Genomic DNA, 17,982 nt, shown 5'->3' with positions numbered 1-17,982 from the left:
CTCGGGCTCGGGCCAGAATGTAGGGCTCTAATCTGAATCCACAAGCACCTCAGCAAGGTGAACTGATTGTACAGCAGGTAGAGCCAGAGGTGCCAGTTTCTTGAAACCAGGTGTTGGAAGGCCTATTACAACTGAAACAGAATTGAAATTCATCCTATTGATGACATCCACATGATACGATGAGGAAAGGTCTCCCAAGGTAGCCAAAAGATAAGTAAAAAGATAAAAATAAACAGACAGTAAGACCTTGAATGCAAAACAGTTATTAAGCGTATTAATGCTATGACAGCAAGGTTTTGGTATCTGGACACATAATGTACCGTGTGGAGGGTGTCATCAAAAGTTGATTTACTCGCTGTACTTTTTAAATTTGTGAAATAGTTTATCCACATTTTTCAGCTAATATAATTGTTAAAATAGTAGCCTATAGGGGAGGCCAGTGTTAGCTGTCAAACTTTTTTACTCGTCGGTTTATTCCAATCCTCAGCACTGACAATTTCAATAATTAACTTTCTTAACCTGCTTATTCCTTTCAGGCAGATGACAGGAGTCTATTCCAGCATGTAGTGGGCTGCAGCGAAACACCTTGGACTGACCAGCAGTCCATCACAGGGCCAACACACAGACACAGGGAGAACATGCAAACTCCACACAGAAACAGCCAGGATCAAACCGCTGTGTTCAAGGTTCTTTTCGTTGTGAGGCAACAGTGATAACTATTTAACATTTCCACTTTTTAAATCTGTCAAGCAAAAATAACTGCTGATTTAACACCTCGACAATTGTGACTTTTTAGATTTTTAGACTACTGCTACTACAAGGGATGATGTTGACCATGCAGTTGAGAGAAAGTGTAATTATTGGGTCTATGACCAAATATAATTATTCGCCTAATTTATTTGAATGGTGTCATGCTCTCTTGTCAAACAGCAGCCTATGAAAATCAGCAACTATTGTTGACTTAGGCCATGTTTAGATGACAACGGTAACGTACAGAGGTGGTGATGATGATGATGATGCAGCAATGTGAAGCACATCATTCACTCGAAAATAGATTTAATAGGATAAAAATCATTCTTCGGAAAACACTGTTTAAATTACATGGCAGTAATTATTTATGTACACTCATATGAATTTTCACACTGTAGCCTACAACATGAAAGATGATTACATTATTAGCCTACATGTTTGCCAGTTTGTGAAAATGTTCTTCATTATGTCCACTGAACGGCGGAAACAGTCAAGCCTCTTATCAAGAAAGCAAACATGTATAATATATGGATTCCTTCAATGCACCATGCTCCTCATCCCCTACATAATACAAAGAACAAACAAAAACAAAAGGAAAAGCAAGTTGTTTAGTATTTCAGAACTGATAGAATTTTGTCTTCAAAAAAGGTTAATTAATTATATCCATGTAGACAGTTGAAGAGAGGCGCTCACCAGATGACTGATGGAATGTTGCTGCCGACATCTTCAGAACATCCCCGTCACTCCCAGAGTCATCATATTATTCTTCACGTGATGAGGATGATGAGTCCATTGCTTGCTGCTGTGATTCGGGCTTCCTAGCTGCACCTTCATCCTTTCTGTTGACATGGCAGTAATTGCTTATGTACACTCATCATATGTACTACATGTTGGCCAGTCTGTGAAAAAGTTCTTCATTATGTCCACTGAATGGCTGAAACAGTCAAGCCTCTTATCAAGAAAGCAAACATGTATAACGTATGGATTCCTTCAATGCATGATGCTCCTCATCCCCTACAAAATACAAAGAACAAACAAAAATAGAAGGAAAAAGTCAGCAAGTTGTTTAGAATTTCAGAACACTGATACAATTTTGTCTTCAAAAAAGGTTGAATTATATTCATGGAGACAGTTGAAGAGAGGCTCACCAGATGACTGATGGAACGTTGCTGCCGACAGTAGAGACGCATCTTCAATGATCGGCTTCATCTTCTGAACATCCCCGTCACTCCCAGAGTCATCATCAAGTTCTTCTTCACTTGATGAGGATGACGAGTCCATTGCTTGCTGCTGCAATTCGGGCTTCCTAGCTGCACCTTCATCCTCTCTGTTGACAATGTGGGCCTTGTGCTGCATTTCATTATGCGAGTCTTGGTCATCACTAGAGGAATCTGTGCCACTTTCTCTTCGAGCCTTGACTCTTCTTTCACTACGGTCAGATTCAGAGGAACAGTCCAGCACCTTGCGTTTGCGGAGCATCCTTTCTGGTGAGAGAGGAGTGTTCTTAGTGGGCCAAAAGAGGTGTTTTATGGTCTTGTGAGTTGACGCCTTATCTTCCTCATCACTCTGAGCCTCATCAGAGCTTTGTGACATAGCTGCTCGCTCGTCAGAGTCCTCTCTTGTTCTGCTAAGCCCTCGATCTTCAGCCCTATTGGCTGGTACTGTGGTACTGTCCTTGGGATCCGAGTCACTGTCACTGTCTACTGTTGAAAGGGCAGGCTTGGCCTTGACCTCACTTGGTCGACGCAAAGGTGTGGTCTTCACTCGAGGAGACCGTCTATTGTCATGCTCATCTTGGTGCATGGATTCCTTCAACGCACCACCAACTTCAATCTTTGTCTCTCCTTCTCCATCCTCCACTTTCCCCTCCAACTTCTCCTCCCTCATGGGCATGTTTACCTCTGTCTCTGGGGCATTAGAGGGTTGTCTGTGTTCCACAGGCACACGCGTAAGTTTCACCACCAGTTGTTTCATGTTGACCAAACATTCAGAAGACTTCAGGGCCATTTTTCTGGGCCTCCCCCTGGATCTACGTGAAGATGACCCCTTGTCCTCTCCAGGACACTCACTGACATCTCTTCCATGGGAGAAAGAAGACTTTACATTTGAGTCAGAATCATCATCTTCCAAATGTTCAGCAGCTAACCTTTGCAAGTCACTCAAGCATGTTTCATCAGAGATATCCAGCTCTGTATCTATTTCATGTTCACTAATACTATCAGAGTCAAGAAAATGTTCCCAGCAGTCCAACAAGTCCAAATCACTGAACTCCTCCTTAAGGCTCTCCTCGAGGTCCGTATGAGATTTCCGCAAGCCTTTCAGTACCGACAGAAAAGACTTCAGATACAGAAGTCGTACACCAGTTGTTTGTTTGTCCTTCGTTACACTTTGAATGAAATTGACAAATGTTCTGTTTAAGGTGTTTGTCGAGTCTATTAAATGCTTGGCCTTTTTGGCTAGAGCCTTTGGAATCTGCAGTGTGTTATAGTTGAACACCACACTCCCATCCATACCACTGTGATCCCACTTATCTAAAGGAATGTTTTGAGGCAGGCCTGGCAAGCTGCCAAAAGATTTGTCTGGTTCTACTCGGCTCTTCTTGCGATGCTGATCCCACAGACGTTCCACATTGTCACAGGCCACCACTAGGTCCAAAAGGGGCTCTGGGCTACAGACATAGCAGTACCATTTGCTCTCCAAGATACCCGACAGCTCCTTCCTTCCCAGATTTCTTAAAATACACTTCTTACAGAAGGCATTACTACAGTAGTCACAACAGATCAGGTTGCCTCCTTCAGCACACCATCTGTATGAGGAAAACACAAAAATAAAAACTTAACAAAAACCACAAGCTGAAGCCAATTCTTAGATTTCAGTTAAGATAACAAATGCAACCATCATACCTGCACTGTTCGTCCATTCCATCGCAATCCTTACTTATGTCATCATTTGAGTAATACTTGAAGCAAGACTGATAAAAGAATACAGATGCAATTAGAGAATTCCTGAGTATGGCCAAATAGTTCAGCTACACGGCTGAAATCACCATGACTACATTTACACACACTAATAATGTGATCTTAAGACTTAAGACTTAAGGCAATACTCAAACCATAATAATTATCATATAAATGCCTTTTTTTTGCAGAGAAAAGGAAATCAACAAAAGCATGTGCAGGTAGAGACAGGAAACGTTACATGGGCTTATTCTGGGTCTCTACCTGATAAATGAAACCAATATTAATAATAATCCGTACAAAGCATACAATATAAACAAACAAGAGAAAATAAACAAGAAAACAATAAATAAGAAAAGGGCAAGCAATAGTAAAAAAAAAAAAAAATGAACAAAACAAGAGCAACCAAAATGAGTAAGTAGACGGACAAGTAGATAGTTAAAAAGGCAGTGTGAGGTGTATGTGTAATGCATGCTTCACACTTATCTTAACTGTATTAAGGTCATAATCAGTGTAAGCACCTGGATTAAACACATATCCAATGGATGTACATGTAGGGTAGGACAATAAAATATATTATTGTCTATCATGACAATAAACACTCAAGATAATTGTATCGTAGTGAATTTCCATTAATCGTACAATCGTGAATATCGTCACATGAGAATGAATATTGTCCCGAGTCACGAGTGACTTAAAAAAGCTGTCTAACTTAGCTCACTAACAAGTCACAGTCCTATTTATTTCCTGTTTTATTTTGAATTGTGATTTGCCTCAATGGGCACGCGTCCAGTCAATCGTCGGCAACATGGCTGAAGCGGGCTTGGCTCCTCCAGCTAAAAAAGTAAAATCAGATGTGTGGAAATATTCTGGGTTCAAATTCAAAAATAAGAAACGACGGAAATATGAGGTTCCCACCTGCAGAACCTGCAGGAGGAGGTGTCTGCCCTGGGGGCCAACACCTCCAATGTAGTGAGAAACCCCAAAATTTCCCATGGGTGTTCCCCATCGCTTTTACCATCTTCACCAAGTCATCTTGACTCCAGATTTTACATCTTGATGACATCATACATTCCGTTCTGATTTCTGGGTCTTCTGACTTTGATAGTTCTACATGTTTACAAATATTGATAAGTCATAGATTAAAAAAACATTGTGAGTTCTTAAATTGCCAATTAATCAATAAGTAGCCCAATTTAACAGCAATGCAGTGATACAGGTCAACCTAGATTAAGAGAATGGAAGATCTCTGTGTCTGACATGCGATCAACAGGCTCACCTTGCAAATGAGTACTTTGAGAGCTGGATGCCGACAGAAGGAATCTCTCTGGAAGTGGTTAACTTGTCGGCCACATGCTGTGCAAGTGACAATTTCCAGGTGCTCAACTCCTATAAAACAAACACACACACACACACACACACACACACACACACACACACACACACACACACACACATTAGCCAAAATGATTACAAACAAGTCTTGATGGGTAGCATATTGGTTAGAGACTGTCTCATTCAATTTCTACATGAAGCCACCAATCCATAACTCCCCTGTGGGCAGACTGCTCTGCTATTCATCGTATCAAGGTGATATGAAAAGTGAAAATGACTGGAAGCACAACAAAACCCTCTATCGATCTGGGGAGAGCCGAAACTGGCTCCATGCTTCCTCCGAGACATGGGCAGTTAGCCAGCCGCTTATTTTCACCTGACAGGGGAAGCTTCACTGGTAGGACATAGCACGTGGGAGATTCACGCTATTCCAACCAGTTCCCCTCCCTCTGAACAGGCGCCCTTAACGACCAGAGGAGGAACCACATTAGCAACCGGGATATTGCATGTTTTGGTGAAGGGGGTTCCTATTTGAAGGAAACCCCCAGGAGGCACGGGGAGAACATGCAAACTCCACACAGAAAGGCCCTTTTGACGACCCCAGTTAGACTCTTGAACCCAACAAGCACAGCATGTTTACATTATGCTATTTGACATTGTCAATTTAAAAGACTAGGCATCTTGTGCGCTATGTGCGCTCAATACCTAGGCTCGCCCGCCCTGGAGCTCGCCAAGCTAGCCATGCAGCTCGCATACGCAGCTCGACCGCTGTGTGGGCTCACTTGCCCGCTCTACAGGTCACCCGCTGTGCAGGCTCACATGCTCACAAACTGATGATGTCACAACTTTGCATCACTGATGACATAACAATTGCTCTTATGACATCACTGATGATGTCACAATGCCTATGACATCACTTCCAGGACATAATTGAAACAGAGAACATTGCCCACATGCTCCCTTTTATAATAGATGACATTTTTCTGGCAAGATACTAAGACAAAAGTTACATCCCACACACCAAAACATTGATGTTGCACACAGTCCATCAATAGGCCTACTTTAGGCTATAACTTGCCAATGCCAGGGAGGCGTTATAAAATAATTAGTCGCAACGCCAGACCCATGAGAGTTCTTATGCTGATATTACTTCTGCTGCAGATCTCTCTCTGGGTCTGGGACACTTCTATTGTAGTTCCAAACTGGTTTTGGAATTCTGGGTACTAATTGGTTTCCCGAAATCCAGGGGGCACCAATCAGTAGCCTAACAACTTTAGCGATCAGGACGTGCCCACCTGACGCAGCTGTTGACTTTTGAAAATGAACCACTCTCTCATTGGTGCTACGACCTGCAGCGGGGGCTGCAAAGTGGCACAGACTCATTATGTAGTGTGCGGAGCACAGCGATTCAACATAATATTTGAGTCTGGGGAGAGACTATAAAATAATATGTTCAACTTTTCCAGCTGTTCCAGAGTTTTTTGTGAAATCATGAGAAACATTACCATGACCTGACACGCCATGACCAAAGATTATTTGCTTCACACGTGCATCCAAAATACTTGCAGACAAATTCTTTTTTTTATGCCTCCGCCGGCAATAGCCTGGAGGCCGTAACTAGGGATAGGAAGGGCATAGAGAGTCGGCGTTCGAGGTGTGGGTAGGGGGAGTGGTTGTGGGTGGTTTTTGGGTAGGACCATTTTCCATATTGGAGAGATTATGGGCTCTATTCTCCCCCTGGCCTTAGGCGCTAAACTGGCCTTAAACTAAAAAAAAACACGCTTTACACCTGCCTACCGCTGACTCGGGAGGATACCGTCATGTTTTTACGCCATGAAATGCACTTTACTCTGAAGAGGCGTGGCGCAGTGCCAGAATAGGCCAGAATGGGCGTTTCGGCCTTAAATACCAGGCTAAAGCGATCTTCCCAATGGGCGTTAATGTTGCGGTTAACGCTTTTCAAAACCAGGCCTTATTCAGTGCGCCCGGGGACCCACAGCGTTATTCAATCACTCTCTCTGCCGCTATCTCACTCTCTCTCCCCCCTCACTCCCTCTCTCCCTCTCTCTTGCGCGTCAATTTCTGCCCCTATAGCGCACTGCAAGCATCAGATCTGAAATGTAGGCTACACCACAGAATGACAGAACCATCACTATTTTGGGGGAAAGGCCACTAATTTATATGTAGGCAGGCACAATAACCGATGAAAAAAATGCATTATCCTACCTGTCTGCCGTGCAGAGGGGGAGAAGAAAAGGCAACATTATTCTCACTTTGTTCTTGCTATATAGTGTATTGTATTTACATGCTTGCTGTATTTAAACTGCCATGTGATTTGTTTGAGGAGCATATCGAGACAGACGGGGATGAAAGTTGGCAGAGAGGGAGGGGGGGAGCTCAGAGTGCTTTGGTCGTGGGGGCTTTAGGGCTTTTCTGACCGGACTGGAGTCGCTCCATCATGGATCGGAGCTTGGATCCTTGGAAAGGAAGAATGTGATTGGTTTACTGGAGATTACCAATCCAACACTTGTGAATAATTCTATGCTTAAAAAGGCATGGTTAAATGGTTAGCGCCGCGCATTCTGGCGTTTAGCGTCAAGGAAAAATGAGGGAATGCGTGTGACCACGCCCACTAATAGCGCTGGGCCCAGCCATAAAGGCAAATTTTTAGGCCAGGGGGAGAATAGAGCCCTATATCTCCACGCTGGCCTGGGAATGCCTCGGGATCGCCCAGTCAGAGCTGGCTAATGTTTGGGGTCCCCTGCTGGAACTGCTACCTCCGCGACCTGATCCTGGATAAGTGGTTGAAGATGGATGGATTAGGTGAAACGATTAGGTGTGTTGTTGAGACACTCCCAAACATTGCCTAAAGTGCCATAAGGCTGAATGGCCACACTGCAATGTGAGCATCAAGGTATTTGTGTATGTATGAGTCTGGACAGACATGGATGTAGACTGCTGACTTGTTGGTGGAGGCATACAACCGCAATGCGGTATTTCTAGTTTATTTTTCTTTTCTTTTTTCTACATGAAACATTACACACTAAAAGCAAAAAAAAATATTTTTACATGCTCCGGAATGCACTTAAGATATTTTTTAAGATGCATTTCTTTAATTAGAATTACTTTCTTCTTAATAATGGGTTATCTGATTAGTGTTAAGAAAAAATAGCCAATTGTAGTCTAGACTAGAGAAGCTACATTATAGCCATGCTAATGCCTTAGTTAGCAATCTTGTTAGCTAGCTAGGGGTACGGTGGCGCAGTCGGTAGCGCTGTCGCCTCACAGCTAGAAGGTCCTGAGTTCGATTCTCGCCAGGGACGCTGTGGGCGCTGGAGTTGTGACCCCCCCATATCTTCAGTGCCTACTGCCCAGGTGGGCTATCTCGTCGTAAGGGCCTTACTGTGTGGAGTTTGCATGTTCTCCCCGTACCCCCCAGGGGGGTTCCTCCGTACATAACCCCCCACTAAAAACATGCAGAAGATCGTCATCCGACCAGTGACGACAACATCTGAAGTTGGTCCAATGATGGTCCCCGGGCGCTGGAAAGAAAAAGCGACCACTGCTCCTGGCCTGCCCCCTGGAGGAAAGGACAAGCCTGGATGGGTCAAATGCAGAGGACATATTTCACCGGCCACCATCAGCATGAGTGTGTGTTGTGGCCGCATGCATGTGTTGTAGTGTTCATGTGACAATAAAGACGGGCTTCCGTCTGAAATTGTGTTGTTTTTTTTAGCTTGCAAGGCTAGGTTACGCTAGGGTAAGCCGCTGAACTGGCAGTACTCATTTCTACCGTGCCTCGTTGGTTGCCCTCGAGGTTGCAGACTCTGAAACTACTCGGAAATCATTCACTTAAGTCCCCTTTTTGGATCAAACATTTGCATCCCTGGCAGTCTAATATGGATGCTAAGGGATCTAGAATGCTGCTATGTATACTGGATTGTCACACTAGTGAGAAAAGAATAGGGGTATAAAATGTAAAAGATTGCCTCCAACTACGTTCAACACCAACACTGACTATTTTGCTGAAGATCTTTGGATTTAATCTGGATTTCTTCATTTGGTCTGGGACGCTTTTGGAGCCACCATGAAAAAAATAGTAAAAAAAAATGCCGAGCATTAACTGGTTTGCCTTTTAGAATTTGCCGCTGACATCACCTGCTCTGCGCGTTCTGCCAGAAATGACACCTTTAACACAACATCCACATCGATTTTGTTTCATTTTTAAATAGATTAAGTTGTCAGATTATGCCTGTGACAATTCCAGTAATCATGGTTTCATATACAGTATTTAAAAGGATGAAACAAGTGAACGGCAACCAGATATCCTATTCATTTTTAACATAACCTAAAAATAAATAGGAGCGCCAAAATTATGACAACACTTCTGTGGTCTGTTGGTAGCTGATGCAATGCAAAAATGTATGTGAATATCCTGCAACAGTGACTGACCTCCACGTCTCCTTGGAATGTCTCGCAGTACACCAGATTTCCGGCTACGAAACTCTGGGCCCCTGAAATCATCTCTTATGTTTTCCACTGGTTCAGGCCTCACCAATACAGTCCCTATGTGCATAGAATATGCCACAATAAAATCAACGATAGATTCAATAGCAACATTCAATATAAATTCATAACCTAAGCACGAGGACATTCTGAGACCTACCTTTTGGTAATCTGGTTAAATCAAGGTGACCATTTGAAGTGACTTGTAAATCCAAGTCATCATCACTTCCATCTGACTCCCCAGATTCATCCAGTCCAGAGTGCTTTATAACAATGGCAGGTTTCCTGTAATATCCGTTAAATAGCAAAGAATGAGAAGTCCCAATGATCAGCCAATATTTCCCACAGATTGTCAAGTTACTTCGGCACGGGTGGGGTTAACATTATTTATTGTATCACTTGTGTTGTTGTTGTTGTTGTTATTCAAGTTTAATGTAGTGGGCCCAGTAACAAGTACTTTCAAGCTCTAAAGTCTCTCAATCTCTCTCAATAAGCTAATGGCATTGTTCAGTTTAGGGCTGGCTCAAGGTGCTGTGGTCAGCATGGACGCTGTGCTGGTCGGATGCGCAATGGATGATCTTTCAGAGGCTAGCGGGCTCATTTTTAAAGCTAGAGTGAAGCTACTAGTGTCATATGAAACTCCAAGTCCTAATGCATCCATTGGTACCATGTCATGCTAGCTTGTTAGGAAGGGGGCTAAATAATACTCCAAAGTTATGCTAAGTTTTGGCGAGGGAAAAACTGGCATGGCCATTTTCAAAGGGGTCCCTTGACCTCTCAGCTCAAGTCAAGATATCTGAATGAGAATGGGTTATATGGTACACTACCCACGAGTCTCACCTTTACAGATGGCCACTTTATGCTAATCACATGCAGTGTTTTGCAAAAACCATACGGTTTTTTGCATTCAGTACAAATGTGTCATTTTCGCCTATTCTATTTTAATATTTCTACATACTGTGGTCCCTAAACAGTCATGGAATTGCATATATTGGTATGATTGGAAAGCTGAGACACGTGTGGATTCGATGAGCCCAATTATATTCATGTGTGGTGATGTTAGTCCAGTCATTTCATTGAAGTGAGACCATTTTTTGAAAGTTGATCACTTAGTGTATGGCTTTCCTAGGTATATTGACAATAAGGGGTAGGGATGCACCGATATGACATTTTTGGCCGATGCCGATAACCGATATTAACATTGCTATTATGGCCGATAACCGATATTTACCGATGTCGATATGATCTGTATAAAACCACATTTTTATGATCATCACATTTTGTACATACTGAAAAACACGTTAACACTGAATTTGAAAAAGTTATGCATTTCTTTATTTGCAAAGCCTTTGGAAAAGCCCATAAATCATAGATTTACTGCATTATTTCATATCAATGTGAAGAATTTGGCTGATAATGATAACCGATATTAACATTGCAACATCTGACCGATACCGATATGACCGATATGTTAAAAAATGACTAACATCGGCCGATACCGATATGATTGCCGATATATCGTGCATCCCTAATAAGGGGGTTTCTGAGCTATTTCCAGAACAGAAGTGCTCGCCACCGAATCGCTGGAAAATGGTGTTCTATGGTGTTTCTCAAGGTCATGTGTCTTAATGTGGTATTTTGGAGGGATTTTTGCCTCCCTTTTTTCCTTATTTTTTTTTATAAATTCTTGAGTTATTAAAAATGGTTAAAGCTTGCACCAAATCTGTCTAACAAATGGTATCAATCCCCCCAAAAATTAGCCTGGGTAAACCCAGCCTCCACGTGACCTCTATCTATGCGCTCTCAGTCACAAAAAGCTAGTGACTGAGACCGCATAGATAGAGGTCACGTGGAGGCTGGGTTTACCCAGGCTACCCAAAAATTGCTGCAACAAGTTATGAGACATATATGAGCATGGAGATGACCATCATATAAGTTCCATCATAATGTTCTAAGCCCAATACACTCTAAACTTTCAACATTTGAATAGACAGCTAACCAAAACACAATGTTTATTACAGAATTATGACTCTATAAACTTGATGAGCTGCATCTCAAATTAGGTTTTCAGGTTCCCAGCTTTCAGATGATGTTCATCACTTCTATGTGGCATGTTGACCTGCTATCTCACCCTAAAGACCCCCCCTACCCCAAGACAAAAACAAAAAGTGCTGTCTCGTAGGGAGGGGTGGACTGGAAGGGAAGGAGGGAGGAAGAGGGGGTGGGGGCGCCAAATCAAATTTCGCCTAGGACACCAAAATGGCTAGAGCCAGCCCTGAGTCACACTGCAGCTAAAGGAGCACAGATACACTGTGTCATATTATGTATTTGTATTATTAGATGTGTTATATGATATAACACCTCTACATATACTGTACCTAAGCAGGCCGCCAACATATTTGCATTGCATGGGAAACACTGTCACACTTTTGTCTTACTGTGGTGCGTTATCTATGCTGGTGTGGTCTCAACTGAAATGCCAACTCACCTCCTTGAGCCAGCATATTTTGAGATATCTGTGGAGATTCCTCCCTGGAAAGCAAAGCAAGACAGTTTGTTACTTGGTCACTTATATTACTGCTAATAATTAGTTTTACATCATCCAATCAATCAGTGACAATCCCAGCAATGTTACAAAGATGGATGCACTCAATGGCCACTTTAACTACACACTTTTGCATTTATCTAAACTCCTCCAGACAGTGAGTCACATAAGCATAAAGCATGCAGATGTGGTTGAGAGGCTCTCAGTTGCTGTTTGATGAAACGTTAGAATGGGCAAGATGTGTGATTGAATTGGCTTTGAACAACAGGGTATAATCCTTTGACAGAAAGAGCTCACCTGTGAACAGAAAGAGCTCACCAGTAATTTATTTATTTATTTATTTTGCACACTATAATGTCTAGACTATATGTCTAGACTTTCCCAAGAATGGTGCCATAAACAACACATAAGTGAGCTGCATTCCTGGGGGGGGGGAATGGCTGATTGATGGGAGATCAGGGGACAATGGCAAGACTAGCTTAAGCTAACCACCAGGCATAATGTAAGACTAGCTTAAACTAACCACCGGGCGTAATGTAAGACTAGCTTAAGCTAACCACCGGGTGTAATGTAAGACTAGCTTAAGCTAACCACCGGGTGTAATGTAAACACCCAATAATAAAGTTTGAAATTAGGGAGGGAAAGACCCACATGCTGCATTTCATGCTGCAATTACCTCTGTTGTAATTTGGCCTGTTGAATTTGGCACAGTAGTGTTCCTGCTCCTCAGACCTGTGGATAAAGGATCAAGTAAGTTAGATTCCCATGCTGAGGAAAGTGCTAATAAAGTATGTAATGCAAATAATGAGAATTTCCCCCATCGCTCATGATTAGCTTACCTAATCGGTAACACTTTACAATAAGGGCACATTAATTAAGGGTTAATTAATGCTTAATAAGCATTAACATGTTAGTAAGCATTAATTAACCCTTAATTAATGTTAACTAATGTGTAGCACCTTTCAATATGGGTGCATTAATTAAGGGTTGGTTAATGCTTAATAAGCATTAATTAACCCCTTCATTAACAGGGCTAGTTTTCAACTTTACAATAAGGGTCACCAAGAGCATTAATAAAAGGTTCATTACAGTTAAGTAATGCATATTCAGCACTTTTATGCGTTTATGAAGTGTTACTTAACGGTTACATGTTCTCAACTTTACAATAAGGGTCACTTAGGCTCCGTTCACACAGCCATCTTTAGTGCTTGAATCTGACTTGTTGCTCACATCTGATTTTTTTGTGTGGCTGTTCACACAGACTTTTTAAAAGTGGCCCATATCAGACTCCAGTGTGAACAGATCACGGACATGAAGTGACCCGCATACACAGAAGAACAACTATAACGTCACATGCAGCACACTGTTGTTCTACGTAAACCCGGAAGAAGACAGCAGTAAACATGGCGGTAGCTGACGATGTTGTTTCATCTGTTGTTTACGGTTTAATTTACAAGTTATTGTGCAGTGGAAGCCAGTGAATACAGGAGCAGATGATAGCGAGGAGGAGAAAGAGAGACAAAATTTTAATGATGGCATTTTGTGGAGCAATAGCTGCTACTTCTTGCTAATCCTTATAAGGTCTAAAACCTCACTGTCCCTCCACTGAGCTCCCTCGCAGCTGTCCTCCATGTTTGTAATCACAATCTGCCCGCTTGGTCCTCCCTCCTCCCGCCACCGCAGAATAGTGATGAATGTCGCTCTGGAATGACGTAAAAATCACATTGAAGCATTAAGTCAGATATGGGCCAGATGTCTGTTCACACTGGAGTCACATTCCAAAACATCAGATTCGAATCTGATGTTTTTCCACATTTGAAAGTAGCCTAGGTCGTCTTTAAAAAAGTCACTTTCAATGTGACTTGTACTGTTCACACAGTCATGAAAAAGACTGACCTGAGTCACTTAGGGGGGAAAAGATTAGATTCAAGCACTAAGGATGGCTGTGTGAACGTAGCCTTTCAAATGTGGAAAAACATCAGATTCGAATCTGATATTTTGGAATGTGACTCCGGTGTGAACAGACATCTGGCCCATATCTGACTTAATGCTTCAATGTGACTTTTACGTCATTCCAGAGCAACATTCGTCACTATTCTGCACTGGCGGGAGGAGGGAGGACCAAGCAGGTAGATTGTGATTACAAACATGGAGGACAGCTGTGAGGGAGCTAATCAGAGGAGGGTCAGTGAGGTTTTAGACCGTATAAGTGTTAGCAAGAAGTAGCAGCTATTGCTCCACAGAAAGCCATTATTAAAATTTTGGCTCTCTTTCTCCTCTTCCTCGCTATCATCTGCTCCCGTATTCGCTGGCTTCCACAATAACTTGAAAATTAAACCGTAAACAGATGAAACAACATCGTCAGCTACCACCATGTTTACTGGTGTCTTCTTCCGGGTTTACGTAGAACAGCAGTGTGCTGCATGTGACGTTATTGTTGTTCTTCTGCGCATGTGGGTCACTTCAGGGCCGTGACCTGTTCACACTGGAGTCTGATATGGGCCACATTTAAAAAGTCTGTGTGAGCAGCCACACAAAATATCAGATGTGAGCAACAAATCAGATTCAAGCACTAAGGTTTGCTGTGTGAACGTAGCCAAAGAGCACTGAATTATAGTTAAGTAATGCTTATTCAGCACTCTGTTGTTTGTGTTTGTGTGTGTGTGTGTGTGTGTGTGTGTGTGTGTGTGTGTGTGTGTGTGTGGCATTTTTGCCTTTATTGGATAGGACAGTAGGCAGACAGGGAGGGTGGAGAGAGGGGATGACATGCGGAAAAGGACCACGGGTCGGATTCAAACCTGGGTCGGCCGTGCAAAGGACAATGTCTTTGTGGTACGCGCTCTACTAGGTGAGCCCCATTCAGCACTCTTATGAAGTGAAGTGTTACTTAAGGGATATATGTTCTCAACTTTACAATAAGGGTCACAAAGAGCATTAATAATTAAAGCTTAATTACAGTTAAGTAATGCTTAATCAGCACTCTTATGCTTTTATGAAGTGTTACTTAAAGTCCCTGGAAACCAAAATCCACAAAAACCTTCTAACTATTAAATTTAGGGTCTTATGTGAGTAATTGTGTGCCTCAGAAAAGAGAATTACTTTCAACCCTAACCCCAAAAATCAACACTTTTCTACAAGGTCTGGATTTCCATTTCCTCATTGAAGAGAGCGGAGCGCGCGGTGCTAAAATGCATGATCTTATCATGTCATAAGATTTAATCGAATCACACACACGCATGCACGCATGCGCACACACACACACTGACACACACAGTAGCGCTGTGCACTCGCAGCGCAGTGGCGAGTGTGTTCGCCGAGCAACGCACGAACACACACACACACACACTCCATCTCTCTTTCCTTCTCTCTCTCTCTCCTCTGAGCAGGTCTCCTCCGAGAGAGAGAGAGAGAGAGAGAGAGAGAGGAAAATACCTGCTGCAGACGGGACACGCCCACACAGTCCGCGGGAGAAAATACACTCTAAAATCTAATTGATTCTCATTACTTTTGCCATGACTGTCAAACCTAAATTTATATACTTTGCGACGTTCATCATCATTCAAATTTGGCTGGTGGCTTATTAACATAGGTTCCTGTGATGTGATGAACTCAAAATGCTAAATAATAAAAAAAATATTTCTGGTTTCCAGGGACTTTAAGGCAGTGGTTCCCAAATGGTGTTCCTCGGCACACTTGTGTGCAGTGAGGCAAGTCCAGGTGTGCCGTGGGATTTTGTGACAAACAGGGGTTAAATTAAAGGAGAATTTCGTTTTTTTCAACCTGGACCCTATTTTCCACACTGTATGTGTCTAAGGGACTCATCGTGACATATTCTTTTCAAATTGGTTGAGAACTCACCGAGATAGCCTTGTTTACAGCTCGAGCAATGTGCTCAAACAATTACACAGGGCAATCCCGCACCGCATCGTCAATACACGTTCGCTAAAAAAACTGCTTGGTTTGCCAGCGGCGGGAAGGCTCAAACTGTCAATAATGTCTGGCAACATGGAAACGACTCTATACATGAATTCTCCGGACAGAGAAAATGGGCGTGAACAGGCGAGGAGAGAGAGAGAGAGAGAGAGAGAGAGAGAGAGAGAGAGAGAGAGAGAGGAGCAGGGAAGCTTGCACTGTCTCAACACGGAGGATTTCTACTCTCGTCAACAGCGCTGTGCTGAGCTCCTTTCTCTCTCTCTCCCCTCGCCTCTTCATACGCACATTTTCTCTGTCCCACAGTAAACCCCGGAGAATAATACTCATGTATAGAGTCGTTTCCATGTTGCCAAACACTATAATGACAGTTTGAGTCTCCCTACCGGAAAAACAAGCAGTTTTATTAGCGAACGTGTATTGACGATGCGGTGTGGGATTTCCCTGTGTAGTACAGGGCAATCCCGTGGAAAGGTGCCCAATAGTAGCAGCAGAGTAATGAGCTTTAGTATTGCACATGGGGTTACATGTATTGACAGAGAAGCATGTAGTGCATTTAGCAGGATTTGAGGGACAGTGAGGTGTCAGACTGTGTTTGTGTGTGTGTGTGGTGCCTGCGTGTGTGTGTGTGTGAGACTCAAGGTCAGTGGGGGAGGGGGGGCTTTTGTTGGTGGGCTCCCCTGTGGATGTGTGGCAGACACACGGAGTCAATGGGGGGCACCCTTAATTAATTAATGCAATTAATTAATGCACCCTTATTGAAAATTGTTACACATTAGTTAGTCTCACGTAGTCAGACCCACCGTCAACGCCATCAAGCTTCCAGCGACGGCTGGCACTGCGAGACTACACATTAGTTAACGCTAATTAAGGCTTAATTAATACTTACTAAGCTTTACTAGCCATGTTAATTAGGGTTAATTAATGCTCATTAAGCATTAACTAAGCATGAATTCACCCTTAATTAATGTTCCCCTATTGTAAAGTGTTACCGATTAATCAGAGGCTATACCATGATCATCCTCAGAGGCTGGTGTGTGATTGCTGTCCTCAGCTGAAGAATGAGCCAGGTACTCGTGCAGTTTGGTCACTAACACATTCAGCTTGCTGCTGGCAGTGGTGCTGCAGTCAAGGAGAGAGAGCAGTTAGGTCAAATTGACAGTTTGTGATAGCTGGCAAGTTAACAAACTCATAGTTTAACTACAAATTATCAAACCTCTTGAAGTCCAAATTAAAAACAAACAGGGGCAACTTAACATGAGTAATTATGAAGTGTATGACCAGGTCAGTTTCTTGAAGCAGTCTTTTGTTGAGAGACCACCATTTTTGGTCTTCTGAGAGACCATTAACACAATGGTGTCTTAAGGTTTTTAAAAAATCTATCAAATGCTAACAATCTTACTAATATAATAAAGCGGCCCGCTTCTGCTCTGCTGACATTACAATTGCTTGGACAACAACTTGCAATAAGGAGCCCCCCTCGCTCAATTCCTGGATGCCTATGGGATCATGATATGTTATTTGATCCCATAAACACTCAACAATTGAGCCAAGATAGCCTGATATTGCTGTTTGACATACCGGTACTTCAGTAATCCGTTCAGACTACACCAAATGTCTGTCTGAAGGCATTTATTTGTTTCTGACTCTGGGAAAGTGGGGGAAACAGTCAAATTCCCCAAAACTACTGTATCACTGAACTATTAATTTAACCAAATTACATACATTTAGGCTATTCTATGACATCTCCTTTATGTAATATTTGTTTCACTTCCATTCACTGAGCCTCCCCTGAAACTGCTTGGAGCCCCCCTGGGGAGGCCCTCCAACCTGGACAACCTCTGGACTACGTAGATGATTACCAGAGCAGGAACCTGAAATGTCCCTTCGGTGCTTTTCCATAAGAGGGCTGACACACCGAAAACACTTGAAAGGACTATAGCGACTAGATGCTGACTG

At 42.8% G+C, this 17,982-nt stretch overlaps 1 protein-coding gene and 1 long non-coding RNA gene across 2 annotated transcripts in view; both read right to left on the bottom strand.

Annotated features, from left to right (window-relative positions):
- Positions 1–1,177: 1,177 nt before the first annotated feature.
- Positions 1,178–9,802, bottom strand: LOC310782633 (uncharacterized protein). Its single transcript, XM_083643321.1, has 7 exons — positions 9,709–9,802; positions 9,495–9,608; positions 4,987–5,096; positions 3,654–3,721; positions 1,899–3,556; positions 1,444–1,764; positions 1,178–1,311 (listed from the first exon to the last, which is right to left on the bottom strand). The coding sequence occupies exons 4-6, from the start codon at positions 3,668–3,670 to the stop codon at positions 1,706–1,708; spliced, it is 1,734 nt and encodes a 577-aa protein (XP_083499447.1). The 5' UTR covers positions 3,671–3,721; positions 4,987–5,096; positions 9,495–9,608; positions 9,709–9,802; the 3' UTR covers positions 1,178–1,311; positions 1,444–1,705.
- A 2,009-nt stretch (positions 9,803–11,811) lies between these two features.
- The window catches only part of LOC310778021, a 7,143-nt gene continuing 972 nt past the window's right edge, over positions 11,812–17,982 (bottom strand). The window contains exons 2-5 of the long non-coding RNA XR_014552757.1: positions 17,036–17,145; positions 12,770–12,825; positions 12,037–12,080; positions 11,812–11,839 (exon numbers count right to left, since the gene is read on the bottom strand). This is a non-coding gene — a long non-coding RNA (uncharacterized lncRNA). The remainder of the gene's footprint in view (positions 11,840–12,036; positions 12,081–12,769; positions 12,826–17,035; positions 17,146–17,982) is intronic.

This window comes from Poromitra crassiceps (assembly GCF_964638095.1).
Source record: "Poromitra crassiceps genome assembly, chromosome: 1".
NCBI classification, from domain to species: Eukaryota; Metazoa; Chordata; class Actinopteri; order Beryciformes; family Melamphaidae; genus Poromitra; species Poromitra crassiceps.
This window is presented reverse-complemented; position numbering and strand designations above follow the sequence as displayed.

What these genes read in the sequence shown, in the direction of transcription:
- LOC310782633 (XM_083643321.1), bottom strand. An exon ending in AACGTTCCATCAGTCATCTG is followed by an intron (nt 1,765 to 1,898) that starts GTGAGCCTCTCT and finishes TGTATTTTGTAG; the next exon opens with GGGATGAGGAGCATCATGCA.